The 23,079-nt window shown below is 42.2% G+C and overlaps 2 protein-coding genes across 2 annotated transcripts in view; both read right to left on the reverse strand.

Moving 5' to 3' along the window:
* Nucleotides 1–2,562: 2,562 nt before the first annotated feature.
* ipo9 (importin 9) lies at nt 2,563–17,380 on the reverse strand. Its single transcript, XM_046383208.1, has 24 exons — nt 17,093–17,380; nt 14,720–14,781; nt 14,417–14,503; nt 14,092–14,293; nt 12,934–13,022; nt 12,646–12,732; nt 12,257–12,376; nt 11,937–12,037; nt 11,606–11,664; nt 11,326–11,477; nt 11,113–11,211; nt 10,039–10,145; nt 9,679–9,818; nt 9,306–9,468; nt 8,189–8,415; nt 7,407–7,555; nt 6,587–6,715; nt 6,153–6,428; nt 5,833–5,999; nt 4,897–5,030; nt 4,583–4,702; nt 4,190–4,306; nt 3,991–4,067; nt 2,563–3,195 (listed from the first exon to the last, which is right to left on the reverse strand). The coding sequence occupies exons 1-24, from the start codon at nt 17,238–17,240 to the stop codon at nt 3,085–3,087; spliced, it is 3,123 nt and encodes a 1,040-aa protein (XP_046239164.1). The 5' UTR covers nt 17,241–17,380; the 3' UTR covers nt 2,563–3,084.
* A 2,908-nt stretch (nt 17,381–20,288) lies between these two features.
* Nucleotides 20,289–23,079, reverse strand: part of LOC124056100 (guanine nucleotide-binding protein G(s) subunit alpha-like) — a 32,581-nt gene continuing 29,790 nt past the window's right edge. Inside the window, exon 12 of the mRNA XM_046383209.1 lies at nt 20,289–22,634. Coding sequence (XP_046239165.1) covers nt 22,488–22,634 — 147 coding nt within the window. The 3' untranslated portion in view covers nt 20,289–22,487. The remainder of the gene's footprint in view (nt 22,635–23,079) is intronic.

Consider the following 23,079-nt stretch of genomic DNA (forward strand, 5'->3'; position numbering starts at 1 on the left):
GATAGAGCATGCATAAACAAACAAACAAAAAAAATATTCAAGACTGCACACACACACAAAGGTGTTTTTCACTTGTGCCCGTTTCTAAGGTCTGTGTGAGTATGCGCACAGTTTTGTTTTGTTACACCAGCGGCAGAAGTTATGCCATTATCACATACCTCAGCACAAGCATAGGTGTTAGTGGTAGCATGAGCAATCCCTGTTTCATTCAAGTGTTCCGGTAAGCGTGACCGTGCGACGCCATGCTCAAAACCCTGAAACTGAAACGGCTAAATGGAAATCAGCCACCATTCATTTTTATTATTCCTGAACAGCAACTTATATGCATAATTACTGTGACAATTCAAAAGGCCTAATCTCGACAGTTTCACAAACTCCAAATCCATCACTGCACGGTTTGCATCAGCCACCAAGCAGAGCCAGCGGTGCCACCCTGCCCTCCTTTCAGGCCTTACCTACAGAGTCAGTGGGCAGTAAACACCACTGCAGACTCATCACACCCTGGGCACAACTTGTTCCAACTTCTCCCCTCTGGTAGGCACTACAGAGCACTGTGCGCCAAAACATCCAGACACAACAACAGTTTCTTTCCACATGACATCACTCTGATGAACAGTTGTATCAGCCTTACGGAGCCAATAAGCCTGTTACTCTAAACACATCGGCTTATCTACAAATTAGAAATTATAAATGGTTTAACAGGTACATATGTATGGCATCTACGCGTGCATGAACTGTGCTTAAACACCTACTTATATATACAGTCATCTATTACATTACAGTCAATATTTACTCATTTTCATTATTTCTGTTTGTTTACATTCATCCATCCATCCATTTTCTATACCGCTTATCCGTCAGGGTCGCGGGGGAGCTGGAGCCTATCCCAGCTGACTACGGGCGAGAGGTGGGGTTCACCCTGGACTGGTCGCCAGTCAATCACAGGGCCAACACACAAAGACAGACAACCACACACTCTCACACTCACACCTAGGGGCAATGTAGAGTAGCCAATTAACCTAATGTGCATGTTTTTGGTATTGTGGGAGGAAGCCGGGGTACCCGGAGAAAACCCACGCAGGCACAGGGAGAACATGCAAACTCCACATAGAAGGGCCCACACCGGGAATCGAACCTCTTGCTATGAGGCGACAGTGCTAACCACTGCACCACCGTGCCGCCCGTTTGTTTACATTCTATTTATTTATTTGTTTTACTTGTATACAGCCACTATGTTGCTGTTCATTATTTTTACATATACTTTATATTCATCTATTTTTTTCACCTACTTGTAAACACATACCAGGTCTTTACTTTTGCCTGTATTTGTTAAGATTAGTTTTCCCCATTTACTTCTGTCTCCATTTCTTGAGGAGCTCTACGTATTGAGAGCAATAACAACAACAACAAAACGTCAAACTCTTTGCATGTGTACACCACCACCCCAACTTTTTGCTAACAGATGTTCTCATAAAACATTAATATGAAATTAATACTAATACCAATTTATTTCAAGTGTTTCCTTCGTTAGACCCTTTCACCTATCTTCAGCCTAAAAAATATAGAAACTGCAGCGTAATACTGCAGAACTAATAAAAATGCTTTGTGTTTTATCATCTGTCCCAAGAACAGGAACACTTTTAGTCCCTTTATTTAGCATTTATGAGTAGTAACAAACAATAAATGGTTTGTATTTGTCAACAACTTGTATCCCCCCCCCCCCCCCCCCCATGGACAGCCACAAGCTGAGGCTGTGGTATAAAAAAAATGTCAATAAGGTAAAAGACAGGTACAATATAAAAGGTTGTCATAGAAATCAACAAATACTGTTTATGTACAATTGTCTCCCTTTATCTCCTTACAGCCACATTAAATGTTTAAATACTGTTTATAAATGCTACACAAGGTTAGTATTAGCATCGTTTTAGAACTAAATTATAATTAAATGCAGATTTTATGCAGCTTTACACTTTACTCACAGCCAAAGGTGAAAAACTAGCAATTTACAATCTAGCAATCTACATTAAGCATATTGATTATTAGAATTAAAATGATGTGCATCCAAAAGAAGCTGCCAAAACCCTGTTTGAGTTCTAACAGTTGAAGTTTACTGAGAAAAATGTCAAAACTGAAACTAGAAGTTACAACTTTCATTATTGTACAGCATCTTCATCATAAACCCAAATATTTGAACCAAGACAAAAGATGTCTGAGGCAGCATGAAGAGTGAGCATATCCCTCTGAGAGGAAACAAAGTGTTCATAAGTGTGAAATTTCAGATTTCATTATTAATGTGGTTCAAGACCAGTTCATTTTATTCACAGCTTGGGGAGACAAGAGAGGAATCCGGACATCAATCTGGAAATGTTTGTCCGTTCGGGACTTTTATTTAGAAACTTTTCCATCCCAATTTTCAGTAGGTGAAGAGTGAATTCCCAAACACCCCCCGTACCCCGAGACACGACAGCTGGTCGAAGAGCTTTTCATTTCCTGTCACATTGTTTGTTCTCTGGAATTCAAGGCCGCCAAATGTTTCTCTCCAAACATCAGAGTGATTTTTTCTTTTTGGACTTTCCTTTAATCATAATGTCTCTTGGAAAACATTTTCCATGATGCATTTTACTTGCAGTTTACACAGAAACACAAAAATAATGGGCTAAGTTACAAATAGGAAATGGCAAAATAGTTCGTTCATATTTCATGGTTCACCTGTCCCACTGCGAAGGCTCAACCTTTTCATTCATCCTCTTGTCAAGTCTGAAATTATTCTAAAATGGCGAGTCCTCTGACCTTCTTCAGGAACAGACCTGGCTAGTCTCTCACCTCTTCATCATCTTCTTCAGTTTAACATCTTCAAGTCCTTCATCCCCTCATCCCGAGTATGCAGAAACAGGAGTTATGGGTAAGTGCATGTCCATTTCTTTTAACCCCGCTCCTTTCCTCTGCCAGGCCCATCATCCCAATTTTTTTCCTCCTTTTTGTTTGCTTTGTTGTAAATTCGTCTTGAGAGCAGAAGTGATGGGGCAATAGAAGAGAGGTCGTTGTAAAGTTGAATGAGATGTGTTGGAGCGGCAGACAACAGGGCTAGAGGCCTATAGACTGTAGAGTTTGTCGCTCGGTGTTGTTGAGGTGGCCTGAGAACATGCTGTAACATGGCTGCTGAGCGAACTGTGTCAGGAAGTCTGTCAGGTAAGCCTGGGGAAAGGACAGATGATACAGCACAGGTCAAATGTCACAAAGTGATCAAGCGAACTCTGTAGGGGAATTCTCTCGCGTCGATCAAACAGGCCGATCAGAGCACAGGGAGAAGGGCAGAACAATGAGTCTGGAGCAAGTACAAATGTGATTGTGTGTGAAAAAGACTAAATAAGATAAAATTATTAGGTTCAGCTATCGTGTAAACTTAAACGGTCACGTCTGAGAGGAAGAGAGTGAAAAAAGACTGTACGCTGATCTGAGCTCTGAGTTTGTGTTTGTTTGCACATCTTCTCTGCTTGTTATGGGGTGAAGCCACAGGAGTCGACTAAGGAGTGTGCCGACTCTACTGTATTCAAACAGTCCTAACCTGCCGGGTAGCTAATGCCAAGTTATTAGATTACTTACAGATATCAGTCTGATATCTAGTCAGGAAACACAGTCCATGCTCAGATGTACGGGTCCCAAAAATATGATGTTTCAGTCTTGTTGCTTATAATTTGAAAAAATAATTCAAACCTCTTACTTATATGGGTTGCCCATCATTCAGTGTGTACATACGTGTTCATTTGTTGACTGATGACAAGCTGAATGTGGCTGTGGCTTAATTTTCTTTAGCTAGAAACACACAGTTTGCATTTTGTTGACATTTAAGTGAGTTATGGAAAATAATCCTGTAGAACTAAGTAACGGTAATCCAAAAAGGCTGGCACCAGTTTAGCTTAAAGCCCCTTTATAATTACAGCATCTTCTGATTTAACACTTTATCACTTTAACAGTTTAGAGTTAATGTACCTGCAGATCAATCTGATATATGGGGTCTTTCAGGGCATCTGGATCATCCTCCTCATCATCTTCGTAATAATCGTCATCTGTAGGACAGAAACACACCGCGATATCGAACTTCATAATCTGACACAAAGTGCCAGCAAGAAGCATGTGGAACTGAAGACAAACTACAGGAATAGCTGAAGCACTGAAGACATAGCGGTACCGTATTTGTTGGATGCGATAAGATCCGAAAGCAGCTGTCCCGCAAGGCCTTCGTCCTCCTCATCATCATCTTCTTCCCCCTCTTCTGCTTCATTGTCCTCCCACATACCACTGGAATCTGAGACAAACAAAAGCTGGTGAATAAAAATGTCTGCTGTCCTTTTCTTTAGCTTGCGAGCAAAAGCAAAAAAAAAAACACACAACAAATCAGAGATTTGAGATCAAGCACAGCAGGGTCACATGCACTTCTGGTGTGCATGTTTTGTATGACTCATTATTTGGTTAAAAAAAGTTTACTGAAACCTGGCCATGCTGACTGTCAGATTGATAACCATCTTACACTGATGAACTAAACCACAAGAGTTGGTTTCATTACATTTATATTTGAATTCACCTTGGCTCCAGTCTGCTGCGTTTGCCCTGCTGGCATTTGCCTCCACTACCGTCGACAGCTCATTGATGATCAGTTTAAAGATCTTCACCAACAAAGGAATGTTGGTCCACCTCTCTGGGTCTTTGGAGGAGAAAGATACAGAGATACAGTGTCAACAGCATGCAGTGGCCTGTGGAACACGTCATAATATTGCTGTATGGATGTACAGCGATTGCTGAAACTTAAGCAGCCCTATTAATAAAAACCGTCTATTAGGTATTCATGTCATATATTTATAGATTCAACTATCTCTCAGTCATGATTTGGTGTCTTACTCTTGGCAGATTTGGAGCGTGTGCGGATGCCATCTTCAGGGTTGTAGATCTCTTCTCCTTTCACCGCAATGTCCTGGAGACGTTTGTCATCAGTATTGAGACCGTGCTGCAGCAGCTTACAAAGGGCCACCGTGCTGCAGGACAAAAAAAAAAAAAACAAAAAAATTGACAAAAGTTTGATATATGTGGCAAGCGTGGAGAAAATAAAGAAACAGTTCATGGTTTGGGAGAAGGCTTTGTAAGACATATCCCAATAAGAGTCATTTCAGTTTCTGCCATAAGCACAGCAGAGTTCTATAGCTGTACTGGATGCAGAATCTGTCAATTAAAGTGGAAGACTGAACCCAATATCACTGACGCCAAGTACCCCAAACCAGGATGAGCCTGTATCATCCAACTGCAGAGCTGCAGTGCCAGCTGTTTCAGTCAAATGGCTGAGTTATGCTCAAACTTCAGAAACGAATGGCCCCACTCAAAAGGTGGGGTGAAGCACCAGCCATTATATAAAGAGGAGGCAGAAAAGATAAATATTCAGATTAGTTCAATGGTGCACATTTTCAGAGAGCCTCTCCGGAAGACATTTATAGTATTGTATTGACCTGTACACAATTAAAATGGTAGAAGTTGTGTGAAAGATAAAAAACAGCCAGAGGGCAAAGTTTGAACTTTCTTTCCCACTTGCATTTGCACAATCAGAGCAAAATGCGAGGGTGAGTAACACTGTCCTTTTTTTTTGGAAAGTTACAGTTCTGTTTTGGAAAGTTACAGAACCTACAGCAGCCCACACACCAAAAAATTTCTTTGCCTATAGGTGGCAATGTTCTGAATTACTGGTGCTGTTGCTTTCTGCTATTATTTGTGGTGCAGGTTAGCATGTGTAGCTATGCTACAGGCACTTTCTTTCCATATAAATGACAAATAAAAGTTTTGTCTGACCTGACTTTACCCTCGTACTGTCCGTAGAACAGGTGCTGCCTGCTCATCCACTCTGTCATGACAAACTCCAGGGCAGGTTTCCCAGTTGGGCCAGGCAGACTGCACAAGAACTCCAACAGAGGCTCCAGCTGGGAGTGAACCAGGTGGGCAAACACCATGATCAGAGACTACAGACAGAGGAGGAGGAGAAACAGGACAAAGAGAAGGAGAAATAATTACGAAGGGCAGGTAAGTGCACCATCATGTGATAAAGACCAAGTTATCAAATACATCAGGAACAGGTTTGATGGGTCAGCCACACATCAAGTTCGGCCCTTTACCTGCATGACGCTCAGGGTCTCAGCTTGCTGCATCTTGCTCAGGATCGCTCGGAGGATCTGGTCCAGCTGTTCCCCGAGTTCGGTTCCCGCCCGAGAGATCAGAGTGGACACCAATCTGCCCACAAAGGCAGCCGTGAACTCAGATGTCCGAGGGTCCAGCAGCTGGTTGACGACCTGCATGACATACCAAAGGCCGCTGTTCCCCTGCTCGTCCCTCCACTGAGCGATCTGCTCAAGACCGACGGAGACGTAAGCCCGCAGACACTCACCACCGTTCTGGAAGGGTGGAAGAGCAGAAGCAAAAGAAGAGTGAGAGGAGAGCGGCAATGAAGACTATGGAAGAGGCTATGAAGATTTGAGCAGAATAAACCTCAAGTCACACACTGTAGTTTTTAATATCTATTCTTTACATTTAAAAAAAAAGGCTGGTTTACCTGCATAATTGTGTTGTCATCAGTGCGTAAGGTGCACTGTGCCACCACAGGAAATGCCTGGCACACCAGCATCTCTGAGAGAGGAGGTTTGGTGTTTCGGACGACTGTGGTCAGGATATCTATGGATGTCTGTGGTACAGACAGAGGAGAAGAAAACATGCATTCTGTTATGAAGCCCAGGAAAAACTTGCATAACCCATATGCATGAGCAAGTGCAAAGGAAGCTTAAATAGTAAACTTTACTTTGAGTTTTTTTCACACCTTGCGTCCAGCCTTTAAAACTGACTACAGATTGTAAAATGCTAAACATTAAAAATGTACTGACGTACTGATGTACAGATTAAAGCCATGCCCATGCTAATACCTTATATGCTTATATGCTTATTTTCTGATAGATTGGTTCATCACAAGAGATCAGTGACTATGCTTGTTGTACCATCAAAGATACTACAAAGATACAAAGATGGATAAGAATAACCAGTGGAGACATTTAGTGTCAACAGAAAAAGAAAATATTTGTCATTCATCGTCTGGTAACAATGAACATCTCCTGCAAATTAAACTGAAATGTTACCATTTGTTTTTGAGAAACTCTATCATGCAGCAAAGTGTTGATCAAAGAGAAACACTGGCACAAGAACTGAAGGCCAGGGGGGCCTCTTGGGGCCATTATCTGACACACCAAATTTCATCTTGCCAGTAGTTATTGAAGCTTTCTGGCCCAAAGCAGGACAGAATTGTTTGGCTCTGCTGCTCATGGGACACCCATGACTGTTCTATTTCTATACATCTGTGTTTTTTTATGTGCCTGCCTACTTACAGCACAGAGTCCAGTGGGAATCTTATCAGGGGGAGCCTGCATGATGCTGATCAGCGTGGGTATGAGACGCATCTGCATGGGGCCTTGGCAGCCTTCGATCTGGGCCAGTTCCTTAAAGATGTCCTGAGCCAGGGACGCCACCACAGGGTCTGAGGAGAAGAGAAGAGACAGGGCCTGAGAAAAGGTAAGACGCAAATCAAATCTAGGTGTCTCTCAACTTCACCTGCATGTCTTCACTGGTAAAACACTCTACCATTTTTAGACTAAATTAACATGTTTCACTTTAAACAAAATTAAAGCCAATAAAAACAGGCAAATGACTCCTTTCCCATCACTAGTAGACGAGCCCCCCCCCACTCCCAATCTGGTGTGTGAAGTCACAAACACACAGAAAAAAGAGAGAAATAGAAAGCAGCATGGGCATGGAAGATAGGAACAATGTTAAAGTAGTTATGCTTTTATATCTTTTACTTCAGCCTCTATTTCAAACTGAACGCTGAGTGAATGATGGTCAACTGCTGTCTGAATGGAGACCGATGGAAAACGGCAACAACCTTTACTTCAGTATGTGTTATAACAATGTGCCAAAAAAGGGATGAAATTCAGAGTGTCCCTCCAGGTGTCACAGCTGATGAGAGTTGGAGCCACATGACAAATTAGCACACAAAGACAAGTGAGAAGTTGATAGAAAAACATAAAATGAAGTCATTTTGATGTGCAGTGTATAGTGTTAAAGTATAACACAGTGACAGAGGATCTGATTAGCAGAGCTATAGCAGTACCATTGTTATATTTAAGGAAAATAGCAATGGTGAGGGGGCAGATCTTGTTCTCGGCACTAGTAGTGAAGGCTGGGTCGACGGTGCAGACGATGCACAGGGTCTCCATGACGAGGGTCAGCACCTCTGAGCTGAACTGGGCAGCCAGTTGGACCAGACCCTCCAGGATGCTGGGGAGGAAAGGCTGGAGGACGTGGGTGCTCTCCGACAGCTTCAGCTGATCACAGTACCTTGAGATCGAGAATTGTTTGTGTCAATGAACAGATGATGTCAACCCAACATTTTAATATCTTTATCATTACTCACTTTCAAATTCTTAAAATACTGACTGGAAGTTTAAAATTGTATTCTTTTTATCTGTGACAAATGTTATTTGAAACACTATTCCACCAAGTGCAGCTGATTTTAAGAGAACAAAATATCAAATTTCTCCCTTAGATGCAAAACCAAAAATTTTAAAAAAGTTAAGAAAAGGTAAGAAAACGTATCTAGAAACACCCCTAAAGATCACTAACTAACCTGTTACATACATACACAAAAAAGGAAGGGTAAAAACTACAAGCTGTGGACTCCAGAAAGTTACCCTGTCTGGCCACGAAATGCAAACAAACTATAGTATGTTCATTAGTTAGAGTTTTAGAGGTGCTGGAAGATGTTATCTGTGGAGAGGGCCTGGCTAGAGGTTTTCTCCTGCATTTCCAGTCTGTGCTAAGTTAGTTAAGCTAACAAACTGTAGCTTCACATTTACCAAACAGACATGAGAGTGGTATCTTCTCACATAACTGTGCTGTTGCTTGCTCTGCTGTTTATGTACCAGAGGGAAAAAAAATTGTCTATAAAAATTGTTTGTATTCCTTAGCCTCATATGCAGTCATGATGAGTCTGTCCGATTTCAAACGTTTTCCTCTTTATGCTAAACTGTTGGCTCATGACAGAATGCATTCAGATAAGTATGTGGTGATGGACTTGTATAGTTTCTCAGACTACAGCCTGGACTGCGGTTTCTGACTTTGAGATACATTTGTTTACAACTGCTGTGTCTGATCACGAAAATAACACGAGAACCCTGTGTCTGGGTGGCAGCACAGTTGAAAACCAGTTAAATGCACAGCTTACTTACCCCCAGATGGCCCTGACCGCAGAGATGCGGACGGAGGGCGGCTGGCTGTCGTGGAGGCCGCTGACAGTGGCCTGAAGGAACTGCTGGATGAGCTCAGGAGACATGGCTGCCGTGAAGCGACTGGCTGCCCACAGAGCTCGGCCGAGGAGGAAGGGAGATGCCGCTGGTGACGAGCAAACAAAAACAAGAGGCAGCAGTGAAGAACAAGACAGCAGAAACAACACAAGGGCATTCATTTGGCACAACGTCACGGCATTTTAACTCAGTCATTGTTTGTAGAAATGTGCTCCTCATGAGGCACTGAGCCACTCACAGGGGAACTTTAGACTAATTAGATTCCTGACATTAATAAAAAGGTTAGTTCAGGACTCACCTGCCAAGTTTAGGTCAGCGAGGATAACACTGGCCAGGAAACCATGCATGTCAAACTGGATACGACCGTTCTTCACATTCTCCGTGATGATGGTTTTGACAGAGCCGAGGGCCAACATGCAGGCCTCATGGATCTTCCACCTGGTTCAAAAAAAGAGAAAAAGAAAAGAAAACATCTTTTCTGACCTACAGCGACGGGTATGCTCAGATGAAATCAAACACAATAAAAGCAGGGTGGCAGTTACTTGACATGAGAATTTTTGGTTCTTAGTTACAGCAAGAATGTGGCTTAAATTTGACAGAGCTTTAAAGAACAGACACTAAAGTGGGACAGAGTCAGAGAGTCAGTGTTTCTCCTCACCAGTGCTCACTGCCACTGTTTTTGGCCTGCTCTGCCTCCTGGAGGTGTCTGGTTGCTGCCGCTGCCAGAGCTGCTGCGCTCTCATTTTGAAACTCTGCTGCAACAGCCTAGAAGCAGAGGTCAAAGCATACCATCATTAAATACACTCTGAAGATGGACCAGAGGCTACAAAGTGAGCTGATATGCATAGAGTTGCTGTGAAACCATCGCAAAATTACACATACTGGGCATTTCTGACCCGTGCTTTACACATGGCTGCACTGCTCAGCATTCCTATGATTCAACACTACATAGAATCTCTATTCATGAGTAAACAGCATTTTCAAGTACTTTTCAAGGACTAGGGCAACATGGTTTAACAGATGCCTCCAGTGTTTGCAGAGGCTGCATGCGTAGGAAACGAAAGAGGAAAGCATGGAGGCGTGTTTCTCAGGGACTATGTGTAGAAACAGTCAACTAGCATGCATGAATGCCCTCCTATCCTCTGCAGACCTGACTTACCAAAATATAAATAAAAAGAGAGATTTTATTTCAGCCAGTTCTTCATGCACTTTGACTGGAAACTAATGCACAAAATCACTGACTTAAGAGGCAAAAATTGGGTTCGACTTCATAGTCTGAGAAGCCCTTTACGCTCACGCCTGGTGACCATACAGTATATAATCGGTGGTTCGATCTCTGGCTGGATGTCAAGGTGCTCCTGCGTAAAATACTTAGCCAAACCTCACACACTGATTGCGAGTGTATGCGAGAAGGAAAGTGTCCTCTGAACAACGTGGGGAGCTTTGGAGAAGAATATACATCACTTATACTGCTTTCTTAAAGCAATCAGCTCAGATATAATCATGCAAATATTTGACTCATGCTGAAATATCACATTGTGCTGTAGTTGATCACCAGGGCCCACTTGGAAGCAGGCAGACATCCCACTTTTCAGTGCAGTGGTTTGGTCCACACTAGAGTTTGTGTGACAGCTTTTAGACCATCCCAAACAAGTTAAATGGGCAAATACACCAGAGTGTGACTGAACCGAACCAGATCAAACAGGTCAAGAGTTGCACATTTTTATCTCACCAGGAGCAGGTCCTGAGCAGAGATCCTGACAGAGTAGGAGAAGGTGTCATCGTCCTCATCCTCTACAAACTGCTGAGGGTTAGCGGTCCACACTTTGATCTGAAGAAACAAGAAGGCAAACAATCAAGCCTGACACCAGTCAATTACCATGAAGCCACATGCTGTATTTACACTTTCTTTCAGGTTCTACTTCATGTTAAGGTAATTTCTCACCTGGTCCTCAGTGATCTGCATGTAAAGAATGATGTAGTAAATGAGTTCAGGCAGGGCCTTCTTCACTGTGCTCTTGAACTTGTTATTTTCGAGCAGTGTGTGGACAAACTCAAAGATGCTGAACACCAGATTCTCAAAACCCAAAACCTCACCTGCAAAAACAAGCCAATAACACCAGATGACTAAACAAAGCTCCTTTGACAATAAAAACTTAAGAGCCATGTGACAACCAAATGGTAAAAAAAAATTAAGTGATTAGGGTGTGGTGAATCGTGCTCACCATCCGAGTCTACAGGGTCATCCACCTCCTCAGTGTAGTTGACTTCTGTTCTCACATAAGTGAACGTTTGGTTATGGAATAATCAGCTGAAAAAAACCCTTTTCAGTGTCCTTAGCTTTCACCTTTGATGTCTTGTGGTGGATTAGTAGTTTGGAGGGGGTTTTCTGTAGGGTAAAGTCCACAAACTCCAGCCACATAAATGCCTGAAAAGAAGCAAAACCCCTGGTGATGTTGTGGGGTTTATTTCTACCTCAAGCGAAAGCCATTTTCACTCAGACAACAGTAGCGGTCACAAGAAAAAAATTAGCCAACACACAGCTGTAAAGGATATAAAGCTGCACTTTCAGTCAGTGTGTTCCATACGATAGGTAATATCTGCTGCATGGAGGACACCATGGGTTTGGGGAAGTTCTTCACCAGCGCTGTTACTGCCTGGCGAAAAAGAAAAGTGCAGATGCTACATAAGTTCAAAATAATTGAAAACTATTTCTCCTGTTACTTGAGTGAATATAACAAAGTGCTACTTCATGCAATAACCTCCCTACATTTTCAAAAACATTTAAAAAAAAGAGGACAAAACCACATTATTTCAACTGCAAAGAGATTTTAAAAAAATATGACTCAATCACTCTGGTCTGTAGAGTTTCTGACCTTGAGGACTTCCATCTTGAGGCCACTGTCAGATGAAGGTCCATCAGGCATCTGCAGAGCCTGCACAAAAGCTTCTGTGAACTGCTGCACCACGGGGAAGATTAACGCTTTGGCTGCACCCTGCACACACGGGGACGTACAGGAAACACAAATACTAATGTGATGCTGGAGCCACCAAAACAACATGAGAACACTCTCAAATACTGATTTAAATAAATCACCAAGAAATTATCTCTTTCAAACTAAATTACTAACTTTTTCCATAGCAAGAGAGTTAATTAAAAGTAAAAATGTTCCACTATACTTCATTAATTTACACAAAGTCCAGCACGTGATTATTCATGTATTATCTGAGAGAAAAGCATCGTATGTCTTGTTGTGACCTTCACCTTCTCAAGTTCTTCAATAGCACAGATGAGGTTGGCACAGGTGGTGAATATTTCCACTGCTCTGGATCGGGTACGAATACTGTACACCTGCAGCAGTGAAGATTAATATGAAAGGTAACTTCATATCAGACAAACACCGTGTAGAATAATCAGGGATATTATCAGAAACATGAAACAGTACAGTTCCTTCTAATAGTTACCTAAATGTGTATATTCACACAAAATAGCACAAAAGTGTGAATACAGAGAATGTATGTCCTTTAGGGCAGTGAATGCGAAAAGAAGTACCTCAGCCATGGTGAAGATCTTATACATTTCAGGTAAGATGACTGGAGCCACCAGCGGCATCTGCGTATCCGTCACCTCCCGTGTAAACTCTGAACGCATCAGACAACAGCTTGTTACACAAACATCTAAAATACACATAATTAGTCTAAAAGGGGTGATTTTCTACTTTAATGTTTAGATCGTTTTGAAGTAGGAATTAACAAAAGATGCAAAAAGTGAAAAAAGGAAATGTTGGCAAAAGTAACCTGATGATAAGCAACGTGGGGTCTGGGGTTTCTTATCTTCAGTACTACTACATAACAGGGAAGTGCTGATCCCACATTTTCTCTTCTGCTACCTAAACTCAGGGCACTGGTGTAAGAGTGTGATTTTATGCAAACTGACTGAACTGGCATTTGTCAGGTGTAGGTGGAGAAAGCCAGCAGCATGTAGTTAGTTAACAGGCTCATCTGTCACCAGGTGGAGCTTCCTTTTGTATGCTTGTGATGTTCTGAAGTTGAAAGTTGTGCACACAGCGCTGCTATACTCCTAAGAGATTATGCTGTCTAACGTTATGTCACACGCTATATTATTTTAGCACGAAGCCTCGTTTTGATCCGCTCCTGTTTGTCCTGTTAAAATTAGGACAATACGCTGTTGTAGCTGTTTCAACATAAAAGCCCTCCAGTGTTTCAGTGGAGAGAAACCCTTTATTCCTTAACAAGGCTTTTACTGTGAAAAATTTGTAGGGTCACGTTGTGGAAAACTCTTTGACTTTCAAGGTTCCCATATACACTTGAAATGTAGTTACTGCCATCTTTTCTCAAATTAAGCTTAAGTCTTAATTTACTTATTATTTTGATGTTGAAAAGAAGAAAAGTTAAGGTAAATGGTTGTTTTGAGAAATGAAAACGCAGCTTGTCCCAGTTGTCCTGATGGATTGTGGCACCACTGTACTCTCATTCATGAGCTATAATTAAGTTCCAGTCTGCAGTGGCTCACTTTTGTGCTGTTGGGAAATGTTATGGACAGTACAATATAACTCAACTGAGCTGCAATCTATAATGAACTAAACGTTTGGATATTTGGTTTTTTCAACAAATATATGTTAAAGATCTGAAACCTTATGCTATCAGTGTGTGTGTGTGTTTGTGTGTTCATGTGTATGTCATGACATACCTGTGAGGACCCTCATGGCCCCATGTACAGCATTGACATCTCCGCTGACCAGCATCTCCATCAGCAGGGTGAACAGCTGCGGCCAGGCCTCAGGCCAGTCCCAATGGGCGATGGCCGACACGGCGTACGCAACACTTGAGCGGACTTTGCTGATCGCCTCCCGCAGACCATTTGGCAGCAGCTCCCTGATGGCGGCTTTAGCCTGGAGGGGGACAGTGGGAGTTTGACAAGATTCGACTCAAAGCCCTCTGAAAAAAATTGTGCTAGCTAGAACGTCTGCCAGTAACACACAAAAGTAAAGTATTTAAGGTGAAGAATGGTCTACCTGATCTGTAGTTTCAGGAGGCCTGAACTTCTCTGACTGGGAACACCAGTGAGTCTCCACATACTGCTTCAGGATGACTGATGCTAACTGCAAACACAGTGAAGAATGAGGTTTGTTCAGCTGCACATGCACTAAGTGACAGAGGTAATCACAGTCGGGGATACAATCAAAACACACAAACAGATTATGATCAAAATGTCAGCATGACTACGTGAGACCTTCTTTTGACATGCATGCGTGCAGGCTGCACATCCTTCGAGCCCCTGCAAATGTTTAGCTTTTATTTATTTATTTTATGCTCACCTGACGGATTGCGAGCGCTCCCTGAGGATCAACTGTGAGTTCTGCGAGGTGGACCCCAAACTCTACAACATCAACATGTCAGCAAAAAAATTTATTAAAACAAACAAACAAACAAACAACGATCAGAGAGCTCAGAGTATTATACCACAAGAGTAAAACAATAAAGGTATCATACCAAGTAAAGGGATGTGGGTTGAATCAAATAAAACAACGTTCTACCGTCATGATACGCAAAGCTAACACAGATTTATTCACACAAATTCAAGGCTGTAACTGCTGCCAAAAAATGCCTCTACATAAGGCTGACTTGAATGCGCAAGGGATGTACAATGATACCTGGAAACAATAATTCCTCCTTCTCATGTCCAATATCAATAATTTTACATTTTTTGTGCTTTAATAATGAGCTCATAACCTGCAGGCAAGAAAGGTCCAGGTGTAGTTATAGCTCTAAAAGGTTTTATTGTGTTAAATCTCAGACTTTTTTGCCTCCTCTCTGAACACTTGAGTAACATGCATTGCACTGTTTAATGGCAAATCACAAACTACCTTTAACAATGCATACTAACCACCTACTGTATTGAAATGTGCAGACGCTGCACTTGTTAAGTCAGTGAAAGCTGTTTAGCTTTGCATTATTGGCTGCATGTATTGGCTATAGTTTCATTTTTAGCCAACATAAATTTCCCATTACTGGGCAGATGGTGTATTGGTCCATTATATGTCATGCATCCCTACAAAAAAAGCCACAGTACATTAGGAGAGCAGACAAACATTAAAACAGGATCTTTGCTGGAGTTAAACACAACAATTATTGCTGTATTGCAATAAATAACAAGATCGATGTAATAAATCTAAAAGAGCACACTGGTGTGAACCTGGCCTGACAGGCGTGCACAGAGATTAACTCACAGTTCAGGATCAGCATCAACCTCAGTCCTAAACCCGCTCTCTCTGACTGGGTTTTACTAAGAGTGACATCAGGCGCCAGAAGACAATGTTAATGCTGACAATCCTACAAAGTGCCTGCCTTAGAGAGGGGCCAGCGGAAAGGTTCGGCCTCGCTGCGACGCTGCAGTGCAGGCGACACACAGTGTGCACAATTAGCCTTTCACCAGGGGCACGAGGAACGCAGCACAGATAATGGGAGGTCTAGTGTAGTATAAGCTACAGCCCCTGGATACTGTATTTATCTGTCCCCACTGAGTTCTCAATCAAAGTAGAATACACTGATTTGTTTATGGGTATTAGATCTCCAGTACACAAACAGTCACAAATTCTTTAAATGAGCTATCATGTCAAGTTCACAGACTGATTGTTCATATCTCAGAATCTCTGGGGAACTTTTGCTTTGCCCTGAGATAACAAGAAAGAAAAACTCAGAAAAACTACAGTCATTTTTATCTGTCCCTCTCTCATGTATTCTGACAGCACTGCTGATGATGATAATGATGATGATGATGATGATGGTGGTGCGGGAAGCTGGAAGCCTGCAAGGCGGGATCCGTGGAAGAGCCCCCCTGGGAGATATCTTCGCGGGAAAGTCTGTCATCATAGGGCATTCGGTGGTTGCCATGGCGACCGCTGAACAAATACGTGAGCAATATTACGTTTGGGACCGCTGGAAGTCCGCTGGCGTCTGACATGCCGCCTCTTAAGACGTATGAACTGTTTGATAACAGCTGGCTCAGGAAACTAACCATTGCGAACGATGCAGTGTCTGCTGCTGTCATTCCCCAGTTTCAAAATGACGTATTTGCGTATTTCCAGCGCCTTAGAGACTGTACTTGTCGCTTCAGAACTGTGACTATATATTGGCTAGACTTCCTCATGTAACGTAACTTAATATTAAATGATCGTTTTCACTGAGGCAGGAGGATAGATCAGTGTCCATGGTGTTGCCGTGCTGCTGGGGCCGGAGTCCGCACAGTCCCCATGTGCTTAACCTAACTTACACACTAGCGGCTAACGTTACCGATTAAACCTGACAATACACGGCTAAGCTGCGACCTATCCAATCATGTCAGTTTGAGGGAGAAAAAGGAAATCACTCCGAAAGCTGAGGTGAGGGGAAAACACGTTTTCACTAGCTTTCACGCTTTACACTTGGTTATCACCAACTTCTGAAAATATGGCCTAATGTTAGCTAACGTTACTGGGAGCCAAGACAGTTAACTCCAGCAAACGTTGTGACTGTTAGCTACTTCTCAGCCTAACAAATACAGCCAGAGTTAGCACTGATAAGAGCAGGAGACAGCTGTCCGCATGGTGCCTGCCTCTGCAGAGGCCCGTGTCGTTAATGAGTGAGAACACCGGGTAGCTAGCCATCGTTAACTCCCTCCAACTCGCGTTTAGAAACTGGCTACCACTCACCCTCTGTCACTTCCAGCACTTTGATCTGCTCCTCCGCGGCGGCGCGCACTTCTTGAGTCGGGGACAGGATGGCCGTGAGTGTCTCAATCAGCGCCTCCTTCAGTCCCTGCTGGACCGGACCGGGCCGAGCACTAGCCGCCGCACTCATGCCTGCTGTGTTTTCACCCGCAGCCCGTCAGAGTCAGTCCACCGCCACCACCACCACCAACCAGGGAGGAGCAGAGAACCACAGCCACAGAGGCGAAGCGCGCCAATGCATGGAAACGTGGAGGCGGAGTTTTACGGGAGAAAGCACCATCCGGTTGGGCCCACGTGTTTTTTTGTTCTGTTTATGTTTTTAAAGCACTGGCGTCCTCTTGTGGAGCGGGGTAAAATTACGCCTGTCTAAAATATTACATGGTCAATATAAAAATAAATAATAGAATTTAAATTCAGATTTACGACTGAAAATGATAAAAGAGACCACGTGAATCCAGGTGGTTTAAATAGCTTAGTGCTGTAGTGCACTTAGAGCATTGGTGTTTAAATTTCAACATAAGTATTAAATGGTGGCTAAATTCCAAAATAAGGAATGGTATTCACTTTCCTGTCGTATTCAGTTTTGTGGCCATTATTTGATTCCATACATATCACATGTATTAATTATATACTCGAAAAGTGGATTATTTTTTCAGCCAAGATATCGCGCCTGTATGTGGCTAAAACCTTGAAAGCCATAAGATATTTGCTGTTTTAAGTGTGAGTAAAAGGCTGGCCAACACTATCATCTTATAGAAATATAATTTGAATAAATATATTATTGAAATTAAGCTGCATTGTACTACTAGAAAAACTGACAAAGTGCAAATCCACATCAAATCACAGTTGCTGCTGCACTACTCTGTGTGGACCAAAACTTGCAGGCATGGTGCAGTTGTGCAAACAAGTGCTAAATTTAAACTATATACTATAAAGCCAAAATTATGCTAACATCTCAGTTCACACATTTCCGTGTACTTTCAGGCTGTTTTTTATGATTTGGACAAAAGTCCATTTAGTTTCCATTAGGGGAAATCCTATGCTACTATGAAGACAAAAGTGTGTTTCCAACGCTGTGGCAGCTGTTTGGGGAATACCCTCATTTGTTTCATTATGACAATGCCCATGTGCACTAAGTGAAGTACATACAGAAGTGGTTATTACAGTTTGAAGAGGAAGCACTTGCATTAGCCTCCACAGACGCCTGACATCAAGTCCTGAAAGTGCTTACCCAGTTACACCTAGACGGAGTGGGTCGTGCAGTGTTGCGCAGATTAACTTGTTGCAACAGGATGCTTGTCAGATGCAGCACACTGTAAAACCTCCCTGCATCTCCTGTGAACAGGTGTAGTCTCACCTGGGCTTCAGCTTTCATCAGATCTCTCACTTCTTTACAAGGACAAGAGTAACATGAAAGCACTGTGAGGTGAACCAATAGTTCAACTCTTTGAGAGGCGAGATTGTCAGTCTGCACATGCTGTAATTGTGGAAGTGGCACAGGATCTCTCGTTACCAAAGGAGGAATTACCAGCTGCTGCTCCAACCAGGAAACAGATGAGGTGTCTGCAACATTGCCGTGAATGTGAGAAGAGCATGTGACATGCTGTTTGTCTCCTGTTGAACCTCTACGATTGAGAATCCTCTGGACAGACCATCTTTACTGTCTACATTCTTGTTAAACTTCCTACATTTTAATCTTCCCAATGGAGCTTCAGCCTTCTCAGTTGCTCAATTTCTTCATTCAGGAGCAATCTTCAGTCAGTCTTAAGAGACTGTAGTTTGGATGACTGTGACATATTACATTAGGTTACTCCTTTTGCAGTACACTGTATGCCATCAACAGTACATAAGGCACATATAGACTGGCTGCAATGAGAATTCTTTGATAGATATTTAAAAAAAGACCAGCCAGATGAGCAATAGAATTCAAATGCACCTAAAAACCTATGCCCTGATATCTATATGCCTGTGTGTCTCTTGGAATCGTTTTTAGTCTGTCACAAGCTCACTTTGTACAAAGTGAACAAGAAAAATTAAAAGTACTCAAAACAATTGGGAAAAAGGCAGATGGGGTTTCTTCTTTTTTGAGCACATTTTGGTGCAACCTGTGGGGCATTAAGGACACAAAGGTGAGGAGGTGTTAACCTAAAAATAAACAGTGAACGTAACCTCTCTCACGTTATCAGTGCAACAGATCAGAAAAATTAGACCCCAAGGAAGTAAGCCTGGGGACTCAAGTGACTCTGAAAAGAGGTTAAGTAATTATATAATAACATGCATTGCAGGAAAGCCAGTCGCTGTGTTTTGGGACAGTGTGTCGTGTATAAAGGTGGTCAACAACCTGATGTATACTCTGTGGCTTTTCTTCCTTTATGTCCCCTCTCACTGGCTGGTGTCTTTAGCGCATCAAGACCTCAATACCCATATTCAGTTTTGTCTTTCTGACTGTAGTAGAATAATTAATAAGTGTCTAATTCTAAACAATCCGGCTAAGTGAGACTTAAAAAATAAGGCCTGAGTGTCATATGCATGTATCTGGCCATTTTTGTATCTTTGACAAAAAAATCCTCAATAATCTTGCCAGTTTATGGGACGGCAGAATCATCACAAACGGGAAACATTTTTCCAAACTGCTTCTGTATGCTGTAGGCTGCAGTAAAATGCTTGCCACGTTTTGTGAAAAGTGAATTGTGCAAGATGTGACACTGGCAAGTTTCAAGGTAAAAACCATGATGTTCCTCACGACTGATGGGTGTCAGAAAAACAGATGCAGTCTAATACAACAAGACCGCAATGAATCCTACTTTAAAGTTATAATGTTGAGTTTCTGTTGAAACTGTTTGGTGTCAATTCATTTATGTGCACTTAAAGCATATGTAACATGTTTCTGGCATGAACAGATCAACATAAAGGATCATTATGAATTATATTATGTTTCACTGAGAGTTGTGTCCAATATTTAGCCTACTTCGATTTAAACGGAGTGGGCAAAAGACAAGACACACCTCTCAGAGAGCATTACAACGTTCATGAGTGGAGAATTTACTGCAAGGCTGTTGGGCTGCGCGTTAGGAAAGATGCACCTCATAAACTGGCAACTGCGTGCATGTGATGTGAGCCTCAGGTGAGAGGATCTACGAGACTCAGCCTAAGAATGAACCAAACACTAATACAACCGTTTCTTCTTGTTTAAGCAAAAAGAATTTGGTTTATGTAGAAACAAGCAATGTTTTGCAACTGGATATTTCCCTCTCCTTCAAAAGAGTTAAAGCTAAAATAAAAAAAGAAATGAATACCCATCCCATTGCACCCAGAATCGCCACCTTCTGAAAATGTATGCATGTGTTACTGACAGAAAGCAAAGAAAACCTGGGGGGACAGCTCACAAGGGAGATAGATATAAGTGTACAGTACATATATATAAAATATAAAATTTGAAATATATTTTATATATATTAAATTGTGTTAGGGTTCAGTATCTTTCACTATACAGCATTAAGGTGGTGTGTCTGATTATCTTTTTTTCTTCATTTTTTTTTCCATTCCTATTATATAAACCAGAGGAGATTCAAAGCAAAACAAATGAATCAATGAACAAACAAATGTGGGAAAAAATGAAAACTAAGCAACAGACGAAAGGCCTCCGCCTCGAACCGACGCCCCTCCCCCCCAGCCTCCAGCAGAGGGATGAGCCAGCACGGACGAGGTGGGGCAGACCCGTCCAGCTGTACAGCGCAGTGAAACATAACTTACATATTAGCTCATTTTTACACGTACAGTCGTGATCAAGGCACAGGGATCTTCTACAAGTTATTTTTTTTTCTTCAATAAAGTTGTACAAAATAATACATTTTACAGTCTGTACAAGAATAATAGTCCAGCAGTAAAATAAAGACAGACGTACTTAAAGCCAGGAGAGGAGGAAGTGGGACTGGGAGAGGTGAGAGAATAAGACGAAAGGTGGGGTGGGGGGGGATGGAAAGGGAGGGGGCTGATGAGGACTGGAGCGTGTGTGCGTATGTGTGTGTTCCCAGGTAAAAATGTTGCAACCAGTCTTGAAGTCATTTCTTTTACTTCATGCTTTCCTTTTGCTTTGTTTTTTTTTTCCTCATTAAATAAAACCTCTCTTTTATTTTCTATATATTGAGTAGTTGCCAGATAGCAGCAGGGTCAGGGGGCGAGGATGTATATGTGTGTGTGTATATATATGTGTGTGTGTGTGTGTGTGTGGGTTTAAATGGTGCACAAAGGCAGATTGCACACACACAGTGTACACCAACACTCAACATGGGGTAAAAACTAAAACTTAAAAGTTGAATTGTGTTATTACAGGAATATATAATATTTATATTTATATATATTTATATATATACATATTTATATACACACATATATAAATATCTATATATATAGCTTGGATTTTTTGCACTGCATGAAGTTCACTGGTATGCATGAATTTATGCATTGTATGGTATTTTTCTTGTATATTTATTTTTCATTCTTTATTTTTTTGTTGTTGTTGTTGTCTGCCATCCCTCCTCAAATGGTTTCTTGAAAAGTGAGTCATGTGAGCCGTGTGGTCTTATGTTCGAGTCACGCTCACGTCCACAGGCAGCCGTTAGTCAATTAGTCCGTCTGTTCGGGCACAAAAAGGCTCACAGCCCTCCTCTGTGTCAGTTTGCCATCCTCCAAGTTCATCGTTCTCCACTTGTCCTCCTTCTTCGTCTTCAGCACGCGGTGAATAAACTCCTCGCTCTCATTATTCAGTTCAGCCCTTGCCAACTGTTAAAAGCAGGAGGACTTGGTTTTACAAGGGTCTGTGTGTGTGTGTGTGTGTGTGTGTGTGTGTGTGTGTATGTAACAGAGAAAAAAGAGAGAGAGAGAGAGACTGTGATATGAGACATTAAAACCTATCACAGGGTTCTGGATGTCTTATGCTGTAGAGTGTGTTTGTACCTGTGAGTGTGTATGTGTTCATATATCTGAGATAGGGAAAGAGAGCTAAAAGGAGGGATAGCCTGCACTGAGGGAGTCCAGTCTTGACCCTCTGTCCTGGGTCAAAGTGTAGCCGAGTACAGCAGTCAGTCCTGGCTAGTAGTTGATGGAATTTTTGTTGTTGTATCCGTTACTGTATTTCCTTTATTTTTTTTTTGTTTCTAAAAAAGTCCACTGTTCTGTTTTTTTGAAATCATGTTACTTGGAGAAGAAGGAGTTGTACTGGTATGGAGGGGAGGGCAGGTGGTCAGTCGCTCGCTCTTTTGCTCAGTTGTTTGGTGAATTTGGTGGAAGTGGAGGTGGTGATTGGCTAACTGGTCATGGGGGGGTGGATAGGTAGGTAGGCAGGTAGTTAGATAAGTAGACCGGATGCCGCCGCCCATCACAACAGCTCGTACTGCCGTAGGTGCATCCTCTGTATGATGTCACGACAGTCGTTGAAAACGCGGCGGATGTTTTCTGTGTCAACTGCGCAGGTGAAGTGAGGGTAACAGTAATGGCGTCCGTCCCCACTCGCTGTGCTGATCCTCTGGAGAAACACAGAAGTTCAGTCAAGTTAGTGCTGTAGATCACTGCTTCCAATATACCCCCACAGTCCCATCCGATGAACTCAAGTCCCCCTCGCCAGAAATGTGTTCTTTTGAATCCAATTTAAACAGGATGTTGTTTTGCGCTATTAATTATATACATATATATACACACACAAAAAAGGAGACTGCTACCATATTTTATTCTTGCAACTCAATTGTCAGTGTGTAAGTCTGTTTGGTTAAGAAGCTGGACAGTCAAGACATTTATCCATTACTTTCAGCCAAATGTTTCTGCCATTTATCCATTACTTTGTGCTATTATAGGACGTGCTGAGACAACAACTTCCTCCGACATCTGAGAATGTCTTGTAGGTGTAGTAGGTGTCTTGTATCCTCTGTACAGAGGAACACTGAAGTGGCCATCTGCAAGATTTTCTTCTTTTG

The sequence above is a fragment of the Scatophagus argus genome, chromosome 3 (assembly GCF_020382885.2).
Source record: "Scatophagus argus isolate fScaArg1 chromosome 3, fScaArg1.pri, whole genome shotgun sequence".
Lineage (NCBI taxonomy): Eukaryota > Metazoa > Chordata > Actinopteri > Scatophagidae > Scatophagus > Scatophagus argus.

Bases quoted from the DNA above. Each gene is read 5' to 3' on its own strand.
- ipo9 (XM_046383208.1), bottom strand. From the start codon at position 17,240: ATGAGTGCGGCGGCTAGTGCTCGGCCCGGTCCGGTCCAGCAGGGACTG. The intron at 11,665-11,936 runs ATATCCTTTACA...CCAAACGTTCAC, and splicing joins CTGACTGAAAGTGCAGCTTT to TTATGTGAGAACAGAAGTCA. The intron at 5,031-5,832 runs GTCAGACAAAAC...TTTGTCCTGCAG, and splicing joins CAGTACGAGGGTAAAGTCAG to CACGGTGGCCCTTTGTAAGC.